Source organism: Ptychodera flava, chromosome 10, assembly GCF_041260155.1.
Source record: "Ptychodera flava strain L36383 chromosome 10, AS_Pfla_20210202, whole genome shotgun sequence".
Lineage (NCBI taxonomy): Eukaryota > Metazoa > Hemichordata > Enteropneusta > Ptychoderidae > Ptychodera > Ptychodera flava.
This window is the reverse complement of record NC_091937.1, coordinates 28,862,188-28,881,839: the sequence shown is the minus strand read 5'-3', so window position 1 is coordinate 28,881,839 and position 19,652 is coordinate 28,862,188. Positions and strand designations below refer to the sequence as shown.

The 19,652-nt window shown below is 39.1% G+C and overlaps 1 protein-coding gene and 1 long non-coding RNA gene across 2 annotated transcripts; one reads left to right on the top strand and one right to left on the bottom strand.

Moving 5' to 3' along the window:
• Positions 1–1,040: 1,040 nt before the first annotated feature.
• Positions 1,041–14,933, top strand: LOC139142441 (adrenodoxin-like). Its single transcript, XM_070712382.1, has 4 exons — positions 1,041–1,220; positions 5,196–5,308; positions 7,310–7,442; positions 9,580–14,933. The coding sequence occupies exons 1-4, from the start codon at positions 1,072–1,074 to the stop codon at positions 9,671–9,673; spliced, it is 489 nt and encodes a 162-aa protein (XP_070568483.1). The 5' UTR covers positions 1,041–1,071; the 3' UTR covers positions 9,674–14,933.
• On the bottom strand, positions 10,827–18,595 carry LOC139142446 (uncharacterized). The gene is made up of 2 exons (XR_011554399.1): positions 18,028–18,595; positions 10,827–16,959 (listed from the first exon to the last, which is right to left on the bottom strand). It is a non-coding gene; the product is annotated as an uncharacterized lncRNA (long non-coding RNA).
• Positions 18,596–19,652: the final 1,057 nt, after the last annotated feature.

Here is a 19,652-nt window from a genome sequence, read left to right as displayed (position 1 = left end):
CTTAAGCTTATTACACAAATTTGCCGGGGATGTCTTACATCTGTCATGTAGGTGCATGCGTATTTGTTTTGTGGGCCTAGATAATCTTTTGCAACTTATTCATTTACTGTGTCATCCAACAATCTCGAACAATCATCATCAACTCCATCTTCTGATAGCACTTGAAATGACGAGTTGAATGTTGGTATCTCCCAAAGTCCCCGTTTCTCAGAGAAGGATAGGCTTATCTCAGAGCGGCTGACGAAGGGGTGCCTTGATACTGCAGTCCATCAGGACAATCTAAGATTCCATGAAACTGTTTTTCGGGGACCCAGTTCACACGATCAGGATAAAAACGCTAGATTCACCGGTATCTCGCAATGTATTCCACGCAAAATATCATGCATTCACTCTCTACAACGGTAGACCCCCGGTGGTGGCAGTCCCCGGCCGCGGGTTGGTGGGTACCCATGCGCGTTACCAAATTCACGGAAAAGGGGGTGTTTTTCTTCAGTCATCTCGGAGATTCTAGGTCCGTGAAATCGAGAAAAAGGGGTACTTTTTCAGAGTAACCTCCGAGATTAGGGGTAGTCCTTTCATAATCTCCCTAGGACACTAAATCTGGTCTAGTCTCACTCACAAAGAAAATGAAAAACAATACCGTCCGTTTGTATGTACATATGACGTAGGTGTATTGTCACACAGGAGCCAGCAGAGAACTCCAGATCCAAACGGATAAGGAAGATGATTGTGTATGAATGTGACTAAAATCAGGTGAGGACAAACATTTGTGATGTATGTACATGTATACAAAGTCAACCTCAAGGGTCAACCCTGGAAGTCAACATACTAACCTCCTAGATTTTGAAATTAAAGGACGTTTTTTTTTACAGCTAATTTCTCCCAGATTTGCCACAAATAGGGGTGTTTTTCTGAGAAATATTCTAGGAAAGGGGTACTTTTCAAACTTGGGTAACAAGCATGGGTACCCACCAACCCGGAGACTGCCACCGCCGGGGGTAGACCCGATGCGTAAAGTTGCCTTCCTTTTTTGTATCTGTAAAGCGCCCTCATTCAAACCACCAATTAATAATGGCGTCGCTCTCTTCTTATCTCCGCGCTGCGGCAAGCAGAATAGCTCTTCTGCGTAGACCACTCGGCGATGTCGTAGGGCAAAATGTGCGAAATCCAGCAGTCAGGAAGTTTAACTGTTCGGCAGCTGTCCTTGCGAAGAAAGAAACGTAAGTGGCAATGGTGATCTTCCCTCGGGAAAGACGCCGGTACCTGCCGGTTTGGGTCTTTGGGCCCGATGAGAACCTTCGGTGCTCACGATCACACATACGTGCATTGGCCGTGTACGGTTTACACACGTAAGTTGCGGCGGTGACACACTTTCTTCAACGTTCAAGCATTGTATACAGTAATCTTTCGAACGTGCCGTAGGGCGTAAGATTTCCTACTAAGGGCTACTGACAAATGTGAACCTAAGGGTTCACATTTGTCAGTAGCCCTTAGTAATCTTGAACCACAGACCTTGGGAACGGCTGGACGTCCATTGATTCTGTGCTTTACATGTAGTAGGTTAACATGACCTCTAACTGAACAGGCATTTCCTTGCCCTGCCACACGGTGGTGCCATGTTTATGTTCGTACCATTGGTATGACTACATGTATGTGTATAAACCATGAAAGTGACCTCTGTGGTGCAACATATAGAAAGAAAATTTAACTGCGTAGTAATTTAACTCTCTCTACCTCAAGTGTAGGTTTTTATAGAGAAAGAAGGTAGGCAGCTATTGACTGATTGAGGTAGCATCATGGAGGTCATTTTTTGTGACCTCCATGGTAGCACACATTATGGAGGTGGTATACATGTACCTGCATGCACACAGATATCCATGGTCTCATACAGTGTACTACAGGAATAATCATGGGCATAGACAGTGAAACAGCCAACCCATTCCGTGTGGTCTAAGGTACCAATGCTTTATTGCATGGATGGTTTGCCAATGGAGGTAGTAGAAAGAAAGACCTCCATGGTTTGCCTAACCATAGTCCACAACCTACCCTAATGATTTTTTGTGGTGGTTGAAATCATCAGGGAATGGTACAGTGTGCCACTAATGGCACACAGTCCCACAATATTAAAGGACAACCTAACCAAGGAGGTAAATGACCTAACCTACATGTTGTTACCCTTTGGCCAGGCAACAATCAGGTGCACTGTAGGTTTGCTCTCGCCGCATGTAGACATATTTTTATGATGCATAATGTACTTTGTACTTTGGAACACAGTGAATTAGTTCTGTGTGAACCCAAAAGTTAAACTATTCAGAAAATCATCTGTGAAAAGTTTCAAAATTTGTAGGTGAAGCATAGAAATAGGTAATTTTTACTCAAGTTTACCGTATTTGTGTAGCCACTATTACATGCAGTGTTCTCACACATTAATAGACAAACAGAGGGGCGGACAATTTACCTAACAATTTATAATTTGCATATTCTTTTGTTGTGACATTATATTATTCTGTATGGTCAGTAACATATGAATACATGGCTGTCAAAACGACAGGGTGTCCCATCCCTCAAAATCCCCTTGTTTGAACCCTGTCATGGCGCTCGGCTGGTGACAGTGCTACAGACTGTGAGCAAATTCAGGAAAATCCTTCAATATGAACTTAGAAAATTTTTCTACATTCTCAAAACATAAAAAATACACTTTTTATGTTGCAGGATGGCAGCATAACTGCCTTAAGGTAGTTTGTGACTCAAAATTGAAAGCCTGAAACTTTTGCTCATACTTTCATCAAGCAAACTTTAAACCATTTTCTTTCAAAATCAAGAATAGAGATCAGGGGTCACCATGCAAATTTTGTCACTATAGAAATAAATTACCCAATATTTACCATTGTTTGAATTTCAAAATGGCTACCATTCCTCTGTTATTTCCTTTGGAGAAGATAAAATTCCTGATTTCTCAAAAGTAAAGCATTGGAAACTTTTTTCACTCCAATACGCTCCAAACTGAGCCCTCACAAGTGGTAGGCTAAAAGAATATTGTAAAAGTTTGAGAGTTGAAATGTACATGTATGTCACAGAGGCATACTCAAATCATAAATCATTGGCATAATTCCTCATTTGTTCAATCTTCAGTATGGATTCTAGTTCTGGGAACTGTTGCGGTATAAGATTTTATGAACACTGGGTGCTGTCAGAGTCACAGTGTTACAGGAAGCATGGTCATGGTCATTATTACATGCCTCATGTGAGTTCAAATCAGTGCACTGATTTGAATAGGAACATCTTGGGAGTAAGCTAGCTGTGTTGTGAGACGTACTGACCGTGTCCAAGTTATCCGGTCCAGTGAAGCCCTTCAATGTTTTTTCGATGTCAAAGCAGACGCTTACCACTAAATGTAAAATATCCATGCGTCACTGCTACTTTGACTTTTTGTTAACATCTGTGTGAAGCTGGTTGATAATGGTAAAATTGCTTGAGAATGCCCTGCATGTAAACATGGACCTTTTTTAGGTCCATGATGTAACTAAACATATTAGCGTTCACTATCAAGAGGCATGTAATAAAAATATTATCGCCTGAATACATGGGTTTATGTGTCCTCTGCAGCAGCAGACAATTTGCCCTCCCGGCGTCAGGCAAATTAGTCACCTGCTCTCGGGCACAAAAACCCATGTATTCAGGCAATTAAATAGCGGTGGATTAACACATGATTGAGTATGCATTCTATAGTATCATAAGCCAGATCGACGGGAATTATGTGCTTTCCACAGTGTATACTTATGCTAGGCTGGATGTTTACGGTCAGTGTTTTCTCACAATTATGACATTTCTGTGGTTTTTCCTTGATTTTTCCCAACACTAAGATTATTCATTCTTTATTTGCTATATGAAAAAAACTTAGCAAAGCGTAAGAATTGGTCAAAGGTCACAAAGTCAATGACCTCGCTGCAGAGGTGACACTGTAGTTTCAAACGTGTAGTTTATACACGCACTAATTTACTTATATAATGTATATGAGTTTAAAAAATACCTGATATGTTGCATAAGAACTAGCTTTTAGTATAAGTTTCCATATTTTTTAAATCAGAAGTGTTTTGAGGGCACAAGGTGTCGAAAAGGTTGTGGATTTTCTTTCAAATCTCACATTGGTTGATAAATTGATGGCTGTATGAAAAGTATATCAGACATGTTGTCATTGAAATCCTCGATACCGATATCCACAACTGCTTACAGTAGGATAATGCACCCTCCAATGAACTTTTTGCCATACTGACTCAAGTCTCCTTGATGCAAGAAATTTGTTATTTCATATTTGTACATGGCAGAGTGAAAGAAATTTCAACACATCGACATGCAAAGTAGTCTTATTACGTTAAAGAGCAAACGGTTTCAAAGGTGAATCTGTTTGTAAATATGTGAGTAACACTGTTGCTTGAAAGTTCTCTGATACAGAAAGTAACTATGTAGTTCTCTTTGATAGCTTTTACATTGTCAGTCATGATTGTAACGACAAGCCAAGGCATGCCGTGTATTTCTGACAAACAGACTGTTGAAGTCTGTGAAGATAGTGGCAGTGTAGTGTTTTGGATTTTGTGTTGTCTGTGAAGATAAACATGGTATCTCATCGGAATCTGAAACTTAAGATACTGTTGCCCATTCTAAACTTTGCTATCAGCATCAGTGTCACTAGATCATTTTCTATGGTGCTAACAAATTTGTGAAGTGATTGATTCCTATTGTTATACCTCAACCAGTCTGGAACAAAAATAAACTAGGAAGGTAAAAGAAATCTGAGACACCCTTTTCAAGTGTATTATGCTGTCGATTGATGGCCCAAATTTTTGTCCAGAAACGCTGCAGCGGTTGTACTGGGGAACAACAAAAATGATTTTTGAGAGGTTATTCAAATTTACTGCCATATGATCCTTATATAAACAGTGATTATACATATACAAATCACAGTGTTCACCAATTTATACACTTGCAGATAATAGATACTGTAATGGGGTTACAATCGTAGTTAGTTGCAGAGAATTTATTGTTTAGAAGGGCCCGAGACTTTGTCCCACAGGATTTAACATTATTTTGTCTACTAGTACCTAGGTTTAGTGTTGTTTGTCAAGGGATTGTACGATTAAATGCTCAATTCTTTTAAAAAATAATATCTCTTTCGTTTATTTTTGTTTTCCTTCCAGGGTCACAGTCAATTACATCTTGCCCGACAATGAAAAAGTGTCAGTCAAAGCCAAAGAAGGACAGAACCTGCTTGACATTGTGCTTGATAATGATGTAGACATAGATGGCTACGGTAAGGGACCAAGACATGAAATTTTTGTCCAACAAGATTCATCATTGAGGGCGCTCTCCATGATGTCCTTCGTTGTAGAGCACCTCTCAGTGTCTTCAAGTTCATTACTTGCATAAACATGTTTATGTAGGCCCTTTGACCAACATCAGAATGTTGAATGAACTGCCCGTCATCTATATGATATAGAACTTTATGTTCTATTTGTAGAGTGAGGTCAATATTAATCTCAGCAGTAAATAGTATTTTTATTGTCTTGGTATAACATTTGCAAAGTGTGTTTGAAGATGAGGATTTGGAGTTCAGGGGAAAACTTTAAGAGCTAGCTAAAGTAGCTTGTATTACATTTTCATTTGATACTGAAACGGGACTGATTCAGGAAATAAACCACTTCACAGTTTTTCATTAGTATGCAAAATAGAAATTTTTCATAGAATTATTTAGCAGACTTAGAGGAGTCATGCAAACCAGAATCATGAACAATGTAGATAACTGCTGTTCTAGTATCATTGAAATCACATTTTATGATCTGTACTTCCAAGTAACAGCAGGAAACGTTGTTGTTGGACAGACAGAGTTTATCCACATCTGTACAATCCGAGTACGGCACAATAATTCCATCGGCAATTCTTGGCTATAATTGCAGTAATTCCAATTGTTACACACCATTAAAAAAACTCTCTGTCGTGAGTCGTCCAATTGCAGTTATGATGTGTGCATGGTTTTACCACAGGGGCTCAGAAGTGGCTATATAAGTCAATATTACAGCGTTTTTCTTTCTTATTCAATGTTAAAAATAAACTAGCTGAAGAGCACAACACTTGTGTAGCTGTCTTTTGTGTAGCTTGTATTGGCATATATAGTGCGCCCTCAATAGGGAGTGTGATCATATGTAAATGCCACCTTTAGTTCCGTGACCTCTAGCCATGCCTACTTCCCTCTCCATATGGCCGGCCATGCGTACAGACGTCGCTGTGTTTACTTACGTCGGTGTGTTTACTGTACTAGTACAGTAAGCATAGCGAGGACAGGAAGTAGGCATGGCTAGAGGTCACGGAACTAAAGGTCGCATTTACATATGATCACACTCCCTATTGAGGGCGCACTATACATGCCAATACAAGCTACACAAAAGACAGCTACACAAGTGTTGTGCTCTTCAGCTAGTTTATTTTTAACATTGAATAAGAAAGAAAAACGCTGTAATATTGACTTATATAGCCACTTCTGAGCCCCTGTGGTTTAAGGGCTGATACATGCAAAGAGCCAGTTACCAGTTATTGGTACATGTAACAGTTCCCAGTACTGTTCACTGGTTAACAGTTCCCAGTACTGTTCACTGGTTATCTGTTGGCTTGGATCCTGGGATATGTAAAGGAGATGAGCTTGTCCTCTGCGACCTAGATGAGTGATGGCTGATAAACTTCTCCCTTTTTCAGAGAGAAAATCTGATGAATTATGTCACAAATTACATATTGACTGTCTGTATTTAGTAGACTGAAAGATCCGTTGCTTAAAGACGCTGTCTACGCTCCCCTCTTCTTACTATAGGGGAGTGTAGAGAGCGCCCTCGAGCTATGGATCTTTCAGTCTACTGTATTTGGGTTACAGCATACATTTGCTTTCCCTCAGGCTGGAGAATTTCCCCCTAAACAGTCTGTATGATCCCCATAAAAGAGACTGTTTTAGGGCGGCTCTAAGACCCTTTGGCAACAAAGGTTTGCTCTTTCCATCATGGCCTATCAATGTATGTGTATACTGCTGTGGCAGGAGTTTGGACTCACATGTCGAAAAACGTGACACATGTACTTGTTGACTTTGCAGAAAGACTGCTTCTCCTGAAGTCATTTTAACATTTATTTTCTCTAAGTATGATGATACTTTCATTTTGCAGTTTCTTTGTGTCAAGCTAAAAAATCCAAGCATAATTTCTTATTTCAAGATACACTTATGCGCTCATTAATTTTCACCACTTCGGGCATTCCACGAACATGATCTCAACAGGTGCTTGTGAAGGAACGCTAGCCTGCTCCACGTGTCACTTGATTTTTGAGCAAGACGTCTACGACAATTTACCCGAGCAGCCCACGGATGAAGAATTGGATATGTTGGACTTGGCATACGGATTAACAGATACGTAAGTTCAAGTACATTCGATGGAAAATTTACAGGATCTATCCCAGTCTGTGGTATATTAATGTAGTAACTTGCACAATCAGCTCACTGACACGCATGCATCACTGCAGTAATTTTTGATGGCTTAATCGCCGCCATTGCAATCCCATGATTCTTGCAATTGTGTCATCGTACGTCACAGCCCAGCTTCAAGAGTTTTTACTTTGAGCAAGATTTGCAAGCAATGAATTTATAGAACTACTAAATTAACTGAAAAAAAAAGAAAATAAATTTGAAAACATCAATAGATTTTTGTTTGGGATAAAACATGCCACACTGTTTGATAACATCAGCTGTGTGCGCTGCATGCTGGCAGCCATTTTGCGTCAAGGTCAAGGGTCACCACTGGGGCACAATAGTACACTGTAGCTTCGGTGAACTGAGCAGTTGGTCTCAGTGAGTTTCCCCACATGCAGCCAGCCAGGCTGCAAGGTTATCAACACCTGTGACAAAAAGGATTATCTTAAAAACATCTTTATCCAAAATCCATCTACTACAAATAGTGAACTGTCACTTTATTGAACTTACATAGCTGCGCAAGCTCATAGGCTCAGCCATGGATATCGAAGCCAGAGAGAAAAGAATACCATACCCTGGACTTTCTTGGCAAGATTCAGTAAACAAAGTTTGACTTGCTTTTTAAATGCACCTGATTACTCTAATAATGTTATGACATTAATTCCAAGTCAGAGCAAGTACTACGATAGGAGCAATTACTAAACAAGAGCAGCCAATCATACGATTTTGAGAAATTGTAACTGAATTTATCTTAACTTGTGAATATGCAATTGTACTGGTATGTCATAATGTATTTTGAACAATATTTAAGTTTGATGGGGAAAGGACATACATTGTATTGTCTGCGATGGCTGTTCTTCAGCAATTTTGAAATGCCCCCTCTCATTGCTATTTTGAAATCTTCCCCACTTGTTCAATTGTTTCCCCCTCTCTGCACCAGGAAATCTGCCATCTATCAATTACAAAAGCTCGCACTGCCCTCGCTTTGTAACTTGCTGCAAGGCTACACTGTGTGTAGAATGCAGGGCCCACACTGAGCAATTTTTACAAATGGACACAATCCTAAAAGGTCCAGTAAAAGCTATGGAAGACCCCCTAAGAAAACCTAATTCTGTGTTCATGTGGAAGTTTGTACCCAGTGTTCTGTAGATACACCTTTTTTCAAGTTGTGTTGACAGCTTCATAATGCAATCTGCAAACCTGTTATCCCTATGTTTACTCTGCTGAGGAAAAAATGAGTTGTCATTTGATCCTCTAGTTTCAAAATTAGTCCACTGATGCAGAGGATTGTGAAAATGTGAGAAGCCAATATCTGTACCTGAAGTGCATTCTACCTTAATGTGGGTACTTATTTAAAGAGGAACTTCCCCTATAAAGGCTAGATTATCATAAATATATGCAAATGCAAAAACGCCATGCTGCAGATTGCTTGTGCCGTGTTTGATTCCAGAATCCCATAATTTTGCCATGTTTCAGGCGTTCATTGTCATTGAATCTTGCATATGATGTCTGTGAATATATACATATAGCTACTAAACTTGAGTGGAAAATAAACTGAAAAAATGTTCCGTTTTTCATCAGAGAAAGCATACGTTTCAAAATGTGTTCCCTGTACCACCATTTGACCCCTCTTTGCGTATGTCACGTAAGTGCCGATCATGATTATTCAAATTTCTCATACGGTCAAAGCAATGCTACGAGAATTCAAAACCTCCCGCCCAGTGTATGCAAATGACTGCGTCATCAGTAATCCCCCTATTGTGCACCCACGGTCCTGTAACTTCCCGTTTAAGCCACCTTACATGGCATGTGTTGTATTGAATTTTCATAATGTAACAGGACATTCAGAAGTATCCAGTCACCTGTCCCTTGTATATATTCAATGTGGCACAATCCAATCTACTCTGGAAAGCAAATACTGCCAAGGAATAATATCGTTTATCACAAAAAAAGAAAAAAACCCAAAAACTATCAAAATTATGAAGGCATGTATGACATCAAACATGGAACAAAGTGTTCTCAATTTTTGTTCCCTAATCTCACTGACATTCACAATCAAATTTTGTATCTTTTTTTTCCAGCTCCAGACTGGGTTGTCAAGTGTGTGTGACAAAGGAAATGGATGGTCTCACGGTTAAAGTGCCAGAATCAATCAGTGACGCTAGGACAGTGTAAAAGAGGATTCCCACAGTGTCTTTCAAAGCTAATAAATTGTGGACATGGAAGGCAGTTTGAAGGTTTTCTTCCAAAATTCACTACTGTGTGATTTCTCCAAGCAACTCCAGTGGAATTGTGTTTGTTTACCCTACTGTGATCACCGAAATCAGATGGTAGTGTACTAGATATAGAGATACGTGTAGTTTGTTTACTTGGATCAGAGTAGGTGCTTACTTGATAAAACCATGGATGTAAAAAGTACATCCATGATAAAACAAAGAACTGATGCCATTGAACCAGTAAGTTGTCTTGGTAGCGTGACCTTGACCCTGTGCTTGCAGTGCTTGTTTAAGTGAGCCACGAAGCGGACTAGACATCAAGCTCTCACAATCTCTGTTTGCTTGCGGCTTGCTTCTTCGCTGTTCGCGTCTCACTTTGCCATCGGTGCAAGCACAAGTTTGAGGTTTAGCCAACAAGACTGAACTGTAAGTTTCGTATTCTGTGGGCGGAACCTGATTTTCTTTTGACATGCTAATCGGAAAAAATGGCTCGTATTTGGTCCAAAATCCTCAAACTTAGGCTGTTTTGAATCATAACTTTTCACTGTCGTTATTGAAATCAGAGCAACCGAGGCTGATCGTCACGTTTTCACACATCACACCCATCATCAGTTTTATCTGCTTTTAGTTTTGAAAGTTGATCATACCAGTAAATGTCTGATGCACAAAGCTACAAATTGCCTTACCAAAGTGAAACCTTCAAGATTTTGTACAGGACATGCTCAGCCTACCACCTAAACTATAAATTTCTTCACCTCTGCCCCGAGAAAGCTCTCCATCATGCGAAAAATTTTGCCTGGTGCCAGGTGTTCAGAAATGTCATCAGTTTAGAGGGTTCATTGGCCATACAAAATTTGGCAGATTGAGTCATGCTTTTTATAGAATGTCTAAAGCTTTGCTTTCAGAATAGTATCGTACAAATTGTATTCCTGTTACTTGATGCTGTAAAGAATACTTTACACGTAAGGTAGACTGCGCCTCAGGGACAGATATTTGACTCAAATTTTTACAATTCTTTTCTGATCTACCACTTGTTTGGGCTCATTTTGAAGTTCTTCGGATATGAAAAATTTTCAGTCTTAGTTTTTTGAAAATGAAAATTGTTTTTTTCCCCCCATAGACTTAACATAAAGGTGGCGGCCATTTTGAATTTCAAACATCGGTAAATGTTAGGCAGTTTGTTTCTCTTGTTCCAAACTTTGCACGGTGTCCCTGGATTTCTATTCTGGATTTGGTACAAGAATGGTTGCAAGTTTTATGGAGGAAAGTTTGAGTTTAAATCTTTCACTTTCGAGGTTCTTACAACCTTAAAACATTACGGGAAAGCTCCATTAACTTAGGAATACCCGACTTCCCTAGAGGATCAATGTCACAGACCTGCCTGTCCTACAATGGCACTACAATAGCACCAGCTGGATTAGATAAACATAACAATGGAACATTCACACCTTTGGGATTAAAAGTCTTCTGTTTGTAACCCGAGTTGCTCAGGCAAGGACTCGGGTTTCAGGTACCATGCAAGTTAATGCAGTCGTCCCCTAATGAGTTGAACAGTACTTTTACATGTAATGCTTAATTGCTTATCGGTAAAACGTCACCTTTTGATTTGTTAATTTGGTATTTTGATGATTCAAAAATGTATCAAACTCAGTACTGATCATATATTCTTCTGACATACCGAAATTCCTCTCCAGGTTCACAACAGTAGTCGACAGTAGTGAAATTTGCAAAGAGTTGCCATGTCAGTTTGCTCGGAGAGACTCACATCCATGTCTTCAACAATGTCATGACTCAGGTCCTTATGTTCATGGTGCATTGCCATTTGAATTTAGGAGAAAATTATATTTTTTTTGATCATTTGTGTCAAAGTCTGAGTGTTGGAATCAATGAGAAGCATGCTTTTGCACAGTTTGGTTGTAGACTGAAAGATCTGTTGCTTGAGGCCGCTCTCTATGCTTCCCCCTTATAGTGTAGAAAGCGCCCTCTAGCGACGTAGACAGCGCCCTCTAGCGATGGATCTTTCACTCTAGTTTGATCAGTTAGTGGTTTACCGTGGGACTGCTTTTTTAAAATCAGGCAGTAGTAAGAGTCAGTGAAAACTTCCCAGAGTTTGAGAGCTGGTGATATTAATTCAAAAATTCTAGAGTGAATTCCTCACACCTTTTTATAGTACGGTATTACCTTTTGAGAAATGCATATCATTTTATGAAGTGAAAGCATCCATATTGTAGTTGTTAATCCAATCTATGTAGTGTAGATGCTATTAGTATCAAATTTTTGGAACATTTCATGAAATGGAATATGTACGTATTGATGATGTAAATTTGTGTTTTATTGTCTATAACCATATAATGATCAATTTATTTTAACCCTATGTTCCAATTGACTTTTCTCAAAACTTAAAATGGAGATGTAAAGGGACATAAGCTGCAACTTTTGTTCATATTTTCATCACATTTGTTCAAGAAAACAAGTTTTCTTTTCCTAATCCCCAGTGCAGAGATATTGTTGACTGATGAACTCCTGTCCCGGATTCAAAACTTCAGATGTCGACAGTAACATTGGCATTACGCCCTCGCATGCTATGTTGACTTGCTCAACGCCAAGCACATTCTAGGAATAGGACAGGAAACAGTAGTTGGAAAAGTAATCGGAAATCGTAAAATTTGTCAAAAGTTGCAGTTAGTGGAACAAGAAATCTCGCATTGTTTGCAATTTTATCCAATTTTTTCAGATGTTCAGTGTTATGTTGGCTTGCTTTTGTTCTCATCAAAATTTGAAAGGAAACGAGGTTTGGAATGTGTACATACAACAGCGCTGATCGTCTCTTCATTGATGGGATCCTTGTTAAAGGTCCATGCCCAATTCTCGCTACCTCAAATACGGTTGTGCCAACTGAGTTAGTCATAAAAATCTCAGGCGGTCGACCATAGTTTCAACATGGTGGATTTCTACAGGTAAAACACATACCATAACAGAAGCCAGAGTAAAGTTTAAGGAATTGCCCAAAAAAGATGGAAAGATACAGGAGTATAGCTCGTTTCACAAACTAAAAGAACTTTTTAAAATGAAAACTGTTGTATTTTCATTAAAGGTATTTATCACCATCTCAAGCTCTTGCTGTGGTGAGAAGTTGATTTTTTACCCACAATGCATTTCAATATCACGCAGTTTGACCAAAGGCTATTTAAGGTAGCGAGAATTGAAGGTACAAAAAGTTTGCAATTTGTTCTTAGATGTATAAAATTAACGGTGCTGTACAGTATTAGAGAAGGTGTATTGCAATAGGTTTAAAAAAAAAATTGTCTAAATATGAAAGAGCATTTTTTTGAGAACAACAGGTGTTGACCGTAAGTTATGCAAATTTATGTGGTTTAGAACTGAACCTTGCATTTCAAGTGTGCTAGACGCAAAACTAGTGGTTCACAGATTTTAAAATGCATGGCTTTGTTTTACCTCTCCACCGCAATGGTTTGGCCCAAATCCTTTGTTATCAATGATGCTTGTGGACCTGTTCACAGGGAAATGGGGTGAACATTTAACATCAAATTTGTTGAACTATTTCTTCAATGTTGATCCAGGGCAACCTGCAGCTCATTAGAAGATAAATTTTGATGTCCTAGTTCAAGACGATTATCACTCACGTTTTCACATTTTTAAGGACGAGAGAAAACAATATGGCTGCAAATCCCTGTAACCGTCACTTTGCACTTGTTAAAATTTTTACATTGATACTGCAATATAAGCTTCTCAGTATGCATATTAAGATTTTTAATTTTTTGAAAGATTTATGTATAGGCAGTAAAAATCTGAACAGAGATTGCATTTCATCCAAATTGAGGTTTATCTGCACCTGGCCAGTTTCAATGCTATTGGTGCAAATACCTGACAGTTTCAATGCCATAGGTTCTCACACCTGGCAAACAAAAATTACAGATTGGTGAAATAATGAAAGATACAGAAATAGACCAGTGACAGGCGATTTTTCAAAATACCTCGAGAGACAAGCTTTTTGATTCTCTGTTAATTGTTTTGTCTCACACGTTTAGTCTCCTTTGTATATCAGCGGAGTCACAAAAATGAGCAAGCAAACAAACACTTTATCATTCTGTCAAAGTTGGCTTCAGTCACCAATTTCTGCCAATCAACAGAATACTAGTGATCTAATCTTTGCTTCCAGAGTTGAGGCTTATTTTCATGAATTCATTTGTAATTTTTTAGCAGACTTTGATAGTAGTGCTGTGAAGTGTATCAATGCTGCAGGCCACATCATGTTAGTCAGGTCCCCTGTCCCATTTCTACCGCTGGCTGTGCTGCTCACGAAAGGCAGCGCAGCCAACCATAGAAATGGGGCAGGTGAATGAACTTTGCTGTGAACGTTGTCGGTTCAAAGGTCGTGTGTAATTCAAATGAATGACTTCAGTGCAACTCTATTGTATGTGTTTCATGGGTTTTCTTTGGAAATCCACGTCTGTAGATACAGACAGGTCAAAAGTATGTGACTTTTTTGTGAGGAAGAATTATGCTGAAATTTTTTTTCATTTACCTGTAAGAAATTATGGGCTGACATTTTGTGTAAAATCACACAAGCAGTTTGTATTTTAATAATGCAGCCAAAATTGTATTTTAATAATGCTACCAAAATTGCATCAACATTAGCTTATAATAGAAAGATTTTCAACATACAGACAAATAGAAGTAATAGCTATGTACATAATGTAGAATGTAATATTTTAGCTACCATGCATATATTAGCTAGGGTAATAGTGTTATACTTTGTGCAGAGCAGAGCACACACCATGTAACAGCTAAACACACTGCTCTCATATCGTTTCCACAAGTGGTTCTCCCCATGTTCAAGTGGTGTGAGTCAGTATGGAAATCACGTAGCAACAAGCATTATAAGGAAATTAAATTATACCTCAATTCGGCCCAGTGCGCTGCACTTGGGCATCCGTTTTAGAAGGGCGCCCTCAGTGGCAGTATTAAGGTGTCGAACTGTCTGTGTTTGCCACTGTACAATAAATGAGGTATTGAGATTTTAAAGACATTAGCCTTTCTTTATTGAACAGAAATAAATATTGATCAAATGATTGTAAACACGCTTTTGCCTGTATTTCATTTTGATTGATGTTTTCTTATGTTTTACAAAATAATTATTGTTCAGTACATTTGATTGCTGAGGACCAATAAAAATAAATTCTACGTTGAAAAGAAAATACTTGCAGGTTTTTTCCATTGTTTACTTCCCCACCGAAAAAAACCATGGTTGACCCCTTAAAGAAAGTAACTTAAAACAAAAAAGACGATGTATACAGCTAAATATGAAATCGGAAAAATATTTGCATCTGCTTACCTCCACCCTGAAGGTATTTTTGTGTGTGAAAGTTCACTAAAACTGAGTCGTTGAACTGCAGATAAACTTGGTTCAAGTCGATAATTGTGTAAAATAAAGTCACTTCAGCAAGGTTTTAATGCATTGATATTACTTTGTATTTGAAATGTTTTGACAGAGATTGCGCAATACGATCCACCTTCGTGTCAGTGAAGTGGACACTCTGGGTAGTGGATTTGCAGAGTGAACGCGATCGAAATATGGAAGTGTTTACAGGAATCACGCGATAGCACTACTAGATAGCAGAGAAAAACAAACAAAAAAACAAACAAAAAATAAAACAAAAAAAACCAGTCGCTATTACTCTGCTACATCGCATTCACTCAATTAGGTTTTATTCACAGACTTGAACCAAATCTAAACTGCAGAGCATTCCAAAAATACCCGGGGACATGCATGTCATGTACGTAGTCAATCCAACCTTGAAGTTACTATGTTACCTAAAATTTTCACATGTCCATATACGGTAAATGAACTGTCAGCCATGATATACTCTCTCTGGGTCCTCCGTCCGAGAGTCTTAATTGTTACTCATGAAATTCGCGCAGCTCATGAGCAAACGGTTAGCATGGAATGTGATGGAATGTCAGAGATGCCTGCTGTACATTGATTAAGCAATATCGGTATAGTGATGGCGCAAATACAGCGATCTAATTGGCCGAGAAGTGAAAATAGCCGAGCCATATTCGCGACATAGCAAGGTTGGAACACGTGCGAGCTCTCAGGTAGAGAAAATTCTCATTTGACGTTTCACGCCAGAATTTCAATATATTGTCATGATATATTAGCAACAAACCACCTCAGCAATGGGTATACCACTCGATTTAACCAACTCGCTCCACGTATTCACTCGCCATCGCTTGTGCATATATCTCGTGAACTGGCCAAAATCTCGTAGTATACCGTCCCGGGGTGGTTCATAGCTTAAGGTAGGATGCGTCTCTTAACCTTTTGCTGAAGCATTCAGTGAAACTTTCAACCTTTCTTTCATCAAATCAAGTATAAAAATCAGGGGTCATCCTGCAAAATTTGGTGCTAGAGAAACAAATTACTTAAAAATTTTCCAATATTTGAAATTCAAAATGGTCGCCGTTCCTGTGTTAACTCTATGTGGAAAAACAAAATTTTGGATTTTCGAATAACTAGAACGTTGAAAACTTTTCTTATACAAAGAGCTTTAAAATGAGCCCACACAAGTGGTAGATCGGAATAGAATAGAATTGATAAAATTTGAAAGCCCGAAAATCTGTCCCCGAGGCACGTTCTACCTGAATTAGTTGCCATATGCAAAGGTGACAGAGCTCCTTTAATATTGGTGTACAGTCTACCCATCTTGCCACTACAGAATATGAAATAAAATTATTTTCCATTTCGTTTGGTCATATAAGGAAGAATCGGCGCAATTAACCTTAATCATCTACCCCTTTCCTGTACTAGTTCAAATGGCACATCCTTTACAGGAAAAAGGACAAAAACAAAACTGAACAAATGAATCCCCAAAACAAACACCTAAACTGCCGCACATGAACTTGGCTATACTTTGAGAATTAGCCAGCCCACTTTTCTTATGGATAATGATAGTTATTTCCATTCGAAAAGGAATTTTCTTATGTTATTCCTTGCTCTGTAATGATATCAAATCCTGGAAGAATCGCTTTCATCATTCTGCACGGCATCTTTTCATTTCACGTTTTCCCTTTGTGTTGGGCCGAGGTAGACTGGCTTCCTTCTGGTGTACAATCCCTTGAGCATGACTGAGGATGCCCTCATCGGCTTCTTTTCTTCGTTCTCTTGTTTTTCTAATAGCGTGCGCCTTGATGGATGACGACTTCTTGGATTTTCATTTTGACCTGCGAGTTATGGGAGAATGTGTATGAATACGTATATATGCATGCATCTACGAACACCCACATGATGTATGTGTGCACGCCAAGGAAACACATCATATGTGCATATTTTATTGAGAGGGCGCTTTAACTAGTTGAGCATCATGCCAGATGTTCCCCTGAAAAAAATCACTAACCTTTCTCTTCAAATTTTTGTATTTCGTCTTGTTGATTAAGTAATGCACCATGTAGCCTAATCAGGTGGATTATAAGCTTGTGATTCGATAATAGGCAGAAGCGAAGCGCCGTATCGCAGTGATATCCCAAGTTTTCTTAGAAAAAGTCTTGAGGGCAAGTAAACACATCACCACCGTTTTAATATTTTGTTGTTAATTGTTGCCCTGGATTAGGAATCAACGGTTTCGTGTTGGTCGCTAATTTCGTTTGAATTAGAAAAAAATGGCCAAATGACTTTATACGTAGGCACGCTCGTAGGTAGTTCTTCAAAAATCACGTGATTCTTCAAAACTCACACGATTACGTGTATGCGCTGTTGACACCGAGATAGGGGTTAGCCCTGGCTTTCAATGCATAAAACATAATCCCACAGCCGGGGATTTCTTAGCACTGTACTTTGCTCGCAAATATGTTTAAGCTTTCTTCACCAGGCTTGTTTGCTTGTTTCAGTTCTCTGTGATCTGGGACCGTGGCGGGATATGGTACTATTGTTTGAATACAAGCATCAGCTGACTTAACCCATCGATTTAACCTCGCGCTCGTCGGAATCTACTGCTGGCTTACCTCGACGTTTAAATGTTTACATCGATTATCGCTCATAAATTGTGTTCCCCACCCCTCTCATAACTAGTACTCGGACTACATTCTGCTCAATGTACAATCATTATGCATATATAAGGTACACTCAGGCATTGCAATTCACAGTTTATAAAGCTGTGTCGATAATATTTAATTTTGAAGATATTAAATTTTCATCGGAATCAATATCATGGATATATACTATGTTCTTATCTTCTATGAACTCAACATATACAGACATGTATCGTTGAGGCCAAAGCCTGTCGAATGACCCACCTTGTTTTGACTGCGAACCGGATTCTCTCGTCTGTTTTCCTGTGGCTCGGAAAGTTCCCTGGTGTTGCTGTGGGTACAGGCCAATTTTCTCTCCACGGATGTCGATGTGTATGGTGACTTTGTTGCCCTTGACCGTGACGGTGCTTCCGGAGGCTTTGGTTTTACCCTCGTTCATATTTCAGCTACATGTTGTCCTTGGTGCGAGTATAGGACATGGAGATTGTCCGTCCGCCTTCCAAACAGACCTACCCCGCGAAGCTTGTTTATATTAGGTACCATCCAACACACTCTTAAGGGGGCTACACTCGTCACTCACGGCAACAAGGTAATTTTAAAGTACATCACACTTGTCCCCCTGTCAATATGACAGAATATGCTGTGCTTTTAGCGTAAAACAATTGCTATCTATATTACGTGGCCTGCAGTTCGCGATTGGAGAGATCGACGTTGCTTCCATGGAATTGCACAGCTTCATCCTCACAAAAGAGCCAAAGGTCGCACTAAGCTAGTCCATGATTTAACGATATAAGTCTATAAAAATCGATAAGTCAACCTTGCATGGCCCAACCCCAGTAAGCCATTTTGTGACATGCCAACACTTGACTGCGCCTTAGAGACTGGGTGCAATAATGTTGACGAAGTATTTAATTTGTGCGACCTTCGATCAACCCTTTGACACGTTGCTCAGAGCGTCGTCGTATGTGTACTGTAGCATGAAATCTTTTTTGCTCTAAAGACATGTCCAAAAGTGCGTGTTTTCGGAACCGTCTTCAAAACAAATGACCGGCATATAAACAAAAAATACGCATCTCAGGTTTTTGCCATTACAACTGATAGAAATGCAACGGAAGAAAAATGTCTACATATCGGTATCTCTCAGAATCTCAGATCTGTGTAAGTCTTTCATGAAAGGACTTAAAACATTCTATTATGTCGTTGTGGTGTTAAGTATTTACGTTTCGAGCACGCATTATTGGATCATATTAAAACCACTTAAATAGTTGTTAGTAGTCATTTACACGATATATGTTCCTGAATTATAAATATTTAAGTCTGTGGAAAAGTTTTTACCGCTGAGCCTGGAGTCTTTCAGATGTCAGGTTTTTCAGTTCGCGACAATGGGTTCATTGGTTTGACGATGAGAACTAAGGCCTATGCTGGCGAGTTCGTGTCTGAGCACGTTTAAAAAATACCAGAGTTTTATTTTTAAAGTCGTGTTGGTGAGCAGGTGAACTAGGTCAAGGAAGGGTAAACGCCCGGAAAGAGAGTTTCTACGGATATACGGCTTGTTTAGCTGCACACTCTTGATGTAAGGCCAAAAAAATAAATTGTGCTCTTCCGACAATATGGTTTTCAAAAATAGGGTAGGTAGGTCGGCAGGGATTTTTTTTCCAAAATATTTTTATTTTTAAATATGTACTTTTCAGGGGTTCAGTGCGATCAAACACTGACCACAACATTTCCAGAAAAACGTATCATACATATAAAAGGAAAAAAACCCAACATAAAAGACATCCTCGTTCAAGCAAAAATGAATGCTGAGTAACGAACACGTGATTTTACGGGTTTTTTTCTTTCTTTTTTTACTTCCGTGTTTACGTAGCTGTAAAAGTTTAGGCTCGGCA